The sequence below is a fragment of the Lasioglossum baleicum genome, chromosome 4 (genome assembly GCF_051020765.1).
Source record: "Lasioglossum baleicum chromosome 4, iyLasBale1, whole genome shotgun sequence".
Lineage (NCBI taxonomy): Eukaryota > Metazoa > Arthropoda > Insecta > Hymenoptera > Halictidae > Lasioglossum > Lasioglossum baleicum.
The window spans coordinates 2,946,203-2,951,510 of record NC_134932.1 but is presented as its reverse complement, the minus strand read 5'-3'; the positions used below and the strand labels follow the sequence as shown (position 1 = coordinate 2,951,510).

General features: G+C 43.9%; 1 protein-coding gene across 1 annotated transcript; it reads left to right on the top strand.

Moving 5' to 3' along the window:
* The first annotated feature begins 580 nt into the window (after window positions 1-580).
* LOC143208468 (uncharacterized) lies at window positions 581-3,106 on the top strand. Its single transcript, XM_076422941.1, has one exon. It carries the CDS (start codon window positions 581-583, stop codon window positions 3,104-3,106), a length of 2,526 nt encoding a protein of 841 aa, XP_076279056.1.
* Window positions 3,107-5,308: the final 2,202 nt, after the last annotated feature.

Genomic DNA, 5,308 nt, shown 5'->3' with positions numbered 1-5,308 from the left:
CGCGCGCTAATGAGAGTCGATGAGCCGCTCGCTGATCAGATGCCAGCACCGTCGGACGTCGATGCAGATCGATTATCGACCGAAACAGAGCAGATCTACGATTGGCTAATCTCTCTAACGATCCGCGAATCCGGTGTGCGACGGTTGGTGTCGACGGCGAGCTGTTCAGCGAACTTGCTCTTGCATCACTCTCTCGTAATCTTACGTACTATCAATACGTCGCGCGTCTCTGTGACCGGTATTAAAAGTAAAGTCGATCCCTCGTCGACATACGAGGACGGGCAGTCGGGATTCCTACTCTTAATCTAACATCTCTTGTAATAAACTTTATTGTGAAAAGACTCAACCGCTTTAAGTTGAGCCTACACCGTTCAGTTGTTATTGTGAAGTTCGTGGAGAAGTGACGAACCAAGTTTTGGGAAATAAAGTTATTGTTCTGTTAATTGGCTCGTGCTCTCTCTTCTTCTACGAAACATTTGGTCCTTCGAGCCGGATCCCGCGCTGCAGTCTATCTAATTCTCCATCGGAAGCTCATCTGGAGCTCAGTTGAAAGTGTAGTGCTTCAACCACGTGCAAGACAATGGCGGACCTTCTGGAAAACCAACGGACTCTCGCGCAAAGGATCTCTCGCGTTTCAGCCAATCTAAAGAAAAAGGGGAAAGCGAATCTTACTCCGGGAATTATTCGTACCGCTCACTCCTACGTGGAAAATTTATGGTCTGAATATTGCTCTGGGGATAAAAAAATCCGAGCAGCCGCTATGACAGATGCGAAAGTAAAGGACATCCCTTATTTCAAGGAGGACGAACACGGTTCGACAGAAATGAGTTACTTAGAGGAGTGCGGTATTCTCAGTGATATGATAGCCGAATACGAAGCTGCTGGGAACGTTAAGATTTCTTCAAATTCGAACGTAACTGTCGCCGAGTCGGTCGCTCCAAGGTCACGCGCAGTGTTGCCAAAGATGGCTCTTCCAACGTTTGACGACAACTACAAAGACTGGCCCACCTTTCGCGATCTGTTTACCTCGCTCATAATAAAAGATCCGACGTTGTCTCCGGTCGAACGCCTCCACTACTTGAAGAGCTGCATGCGTGGCGATGCCGTTTCCATTCTCAAGAACGTTCCGACTACCGACGAAAACTTCGCCGTGGCATGGGAGAAACTGGGAACTCGTTACGATAATCTCCGTCTCTTAGTGCAAGCTCAAATAAGAGCTCTTGCTTGCTTGGCCCCTGTTAAACGGGAATCCTATGCAGAAATGAAGAGACTGTACAACGAAACCTTCGATGCCATCGATGCTCTTGATAACCTTGGACGACCAGTGACGAACGCCATTGACTGGATCGTCGAACTAACAGTCGAACGATGGGATCGTCAATCTCGCAGAGAATGGGAAGACTCTGTGAAACATCAAAAGGAACCTCCTTCACTTGAACAATTGAGGACCTTTATGCAAGGCAGGATACATACCTGCCGAGCTTTAGAGGCTAAGACTGAGGAACCATCCGAAGTCAAGAAACCTGCTTCTAAGTCCTTTAAGGTTCATCAGGTTTCCAAGGCTCGCTCCTCGTCGCAAGTCTGCGGTCGATATCAGGAGAAGACACCCTCAGAACGGAAGGAAACAGTGCGATCCTTGAATCTCTGCTACAACTGCCTAGGAAAACATGTTTCTAGTGACTGTAAATCAAATAAGAGGTGTCAAAAGTGTGACGGACAGCATCATACCACGATTCACGATGCTTTCTCGAGCCAGGAGAGTACCTCTTCGGCAGCTTGCGTCCAGCAAGTATCTACACACGTGAGTCGATCTTCTTCCGTTCTGCTCAGTACCGCGCGAGTCACGGTTTCAGGCCGACGAGGACAAGGCAGCGTAGCCCGAGCGCTGATAGATCCAGGCAGTGAGGTCTCGCTTATCTCGGAAGCACTTGCTCAACGGCTGGGAGTCCAGAGGAGTCAGGCTCGGATTCCCCTTCTCGGAGTCGGAGGCGCCAAGGCTAAATTTACTAGAGGGAAGGCCAATCTGGTCATCACGTCAAATTACCTCCGAGATACTCAAATTCAGATTCCTGTCTATGTTATTACGGAACTTTCTAGATATCGACCTCGTAACCTACCCGCTCCTGCCGAGTGGCCTCATGTTCAAGGTCTGACTCTAGCCGACCCAGTCTACCACCTCGCTGATCCAGTGGACATATTGCTGGGAGCCGACTCCTATAACCTTATTCTACTCGAGGGAGTCAAGCGAGGGCCCCCACACACTCCCGTGGCACAGGAGACCTCCCTAGGCTGGATCCTCACTGGCGGAGTCGAAACAGAGAACAGAGGCGGAGCGGCGAGTAGAAATGACGTTCCGGTACACCACTGTAACGTAGACAGAGAATTAATTGAGTTTTTGACCAGGTTCTGGGAGCAGGAGGAGATAGATTGTTCAATCCCTGATACTGCGGACGATCGCAGGGCGGAGGAACACTTCGTCGATACTCACCTACGACGGTCTGATGGAAGATTCATGGTGCGTCTGCCATTTGACAGCGCACCAGGGCTGGGAGACTCCCGGCGCATCGCGATGCGAACGCTAGAGACAATGAACACAAAGTTCAGGAGATCCTCCGAATTCAAGAGAGCCTACACTGAGTTCCTGGAGAACTACGAATCCCTTGGACACATGGAAACGATGCAGCCTCAGAAAACGAGTGAAGGGTACTACCTTCCTCATCATGGAGTGTTGAGAGAAGCCAGCTCCACGACCAAGCTGAGAGTCGTGTTCAACGGCTCTACGCCATCTTCATACGGGAAGTCGCTGAACGATTTCCTTCTCAGGGGTCCAAATCTTTTACCCAATCTGGCGGACGTCTTGCTGAGATGGAGACGATACACGTACGTCTTCTCCGCTGATATAGAGAAGATGTACCGGCAGATAGTTGTGCATCCGGAAGACAGGAAGTGGCAGCGAATCGTGTGGAGACCTGAACAAGAAGGTGCCATTAAGGATTACGAACTGAAAACCGTCACTTACGGTCTAGCGTGTTCACCTTATCTCGCGATCCGCTGTCTACATCAACTTGCCAAGGCGGAGGAGGCGCCACGAGATGGGAAAGAGTAGAAGCTGTCGAGGAAAGACAGAAATACAGAGAGATAGAGATTTTGAAAAGTGGAGTGTTGAAAATAATAATAGCAGCCTATAGAGAGACTGTGGATTGGGAGACCAGTGCTTGTCCAACATCTGATGTTAAAACTGTTCAAGATTTGTTCAACAAGCACCGATTGACAGAGAAGTGGGAGCATAGACATTAATTGTTGATTCTCTTATTTTAAGTTAGTAAACCACGTGCAATTTTGTGTGATCCTAGTCCAACTCATCTCATTAAAATAAATTATTCTCTTATTTTAGACGAATCAAGGTGTGTTTTTTGCCTCAATAGCCCTTTCCACATATTATATTTATATGGAAAGAAATTAAGTAATTTGCATAAAGCAGCATAAAATCTTTTATTTACGTACCTAACTCGTTTCGTCTTTTTAGCGCCGGAGGCGGAGGCAATACCGATTCCAATTCTTCATCGGTGTCGCTCACAATTTCTAAAATTTTTCTCTTTCTGAGTTGACTTTGTTCAACTTCTGACTGTAAGTCAGAAGTTTCCTCAGCCACTTTCGCCTTGGCCCTTGCCGTTGCATAATTATCTGAAAGCATTTTCAAATTATACATATGTAATTATTTTAATTTCATCATATTATAAAATCTTTAACTCACCAAAAGTGCCATTCTTAAAATGTTTAACCGCGTGTTTTAGCCAGCATTTGTTTACTGCCCCGCACGCTTTCATGGCCTTCGTCAATCGGCCATGGGGAAACGAGGGCCAATGGCAATAATCTTCTATCAGCCACGAAGTGGGCACTGCCTCTACCGTACCATCTTGCAGGAATTCTACAATCGTCCACGATTTCATACTTCCTTAGGTTCTGTAAAATTTATATCTAATTAATGTATAAGAAATATTTTCACAGTTTATGCCGCGGGGTCTTCCTTCATCATTGTATGCCGCAATCACACACACTTTAAATCAGACTAACCCTTTTAGGAATAGACCAAACGACTTCAATTTCTTTGTAAGGCTAGAAGGATTTGTTTAGTAGATGAAGTCTGTTAAATATGTTAACAAACCTTAGTAGAAATTGATTTTCACAACTTTTTCAACTGGGCCAATAACGAAAATTTAAAATATGTGTTTTGTAAACTTGTATAAATTATATAAATTCTAAAACTTTCATTGAGATTGGTTAATTGCTTCACGCATTATAAACGATCAAAAGTGATAAAGATTACAATTTTTCATGATTTCCGGCTTATACGTGCCATTTTTACTACTTTTGATCGTTTATAATTCAGAATTATAATAGCCTTACAGAGAAATTGAATTCGTTTTATCCCATCATAAAAAAGTTATTCTAAATTAAAGTGTGTGTGATCAATTATGTGCGTAACTAAATAAAATAATTTAACGGAATGGCGTAAGCAAAAACACTAACGGTAACAAATAATAACAATGAAAATACTTACTTGTCTAAATATGAAGTATATAATAACGATGATATATATCACAAGATCACAGGAGATTTCTGAAGCACGTTCTCGAAGCTTTAGCACAAGACTCGTCGCTTGTTTCATCGATCGTCGCTTGTTTTATCAACCGTCGCTTGCTTCGGTGCTACCGTACAACTGTACGATATAGCTGGACGCAGCGAAGCAAGGACCGTCCCGTCATCACGTCGCTTTGCGTTTTTAACACATTTTTATTAGCTCGCTTTTTGTGAACTTAGTTAAGTTCAGTTTGCTCAGTTTAGTTTAGTTCGCAGAATTCTTAATAAAAAGTGTGGACGAGTGCTTTGGTACCATCAACAATTGTGTCGGTGGAATTTGTCATTTCCATTTCAGATAAGTATTTATTTTATATTTATTATTTATTATTCATTCAAACATGACTGGCAGAAGGGCAAATGAAAAATATTATATGCGTGCTAAAAGATCGCGTCTATCGAACGATGGTTTTCATCAGGAAGCTTCTGTTTCATCGGACAGAAGTACAATTAGCAATGAAAGCAATGAAAGCAATGAAAACAATGAATTAGTTTATTCAGATTTTTTGTCGAATAGTAGTATTGAAACTGACATTTCTGTAGAAAATCTTCAGTTTAGAGGGACTACAGAAAGTCAGAATTTCACAGATTCAACGCGCGGGTTATTAGCGGACAGTAATGATATAAATGTTCGTGTTAGTTTAGCGGAATGGGCTGTACAACATAATAT

Coding starts and splice junctions, on each gene's coding strand:
- LOC143208468 (XM_076422941.1), top strand. CDS start 581: ATGGCGGACCTTCTGGAAAACCAACGGACTCTCGCGCAAAGGATCTCT.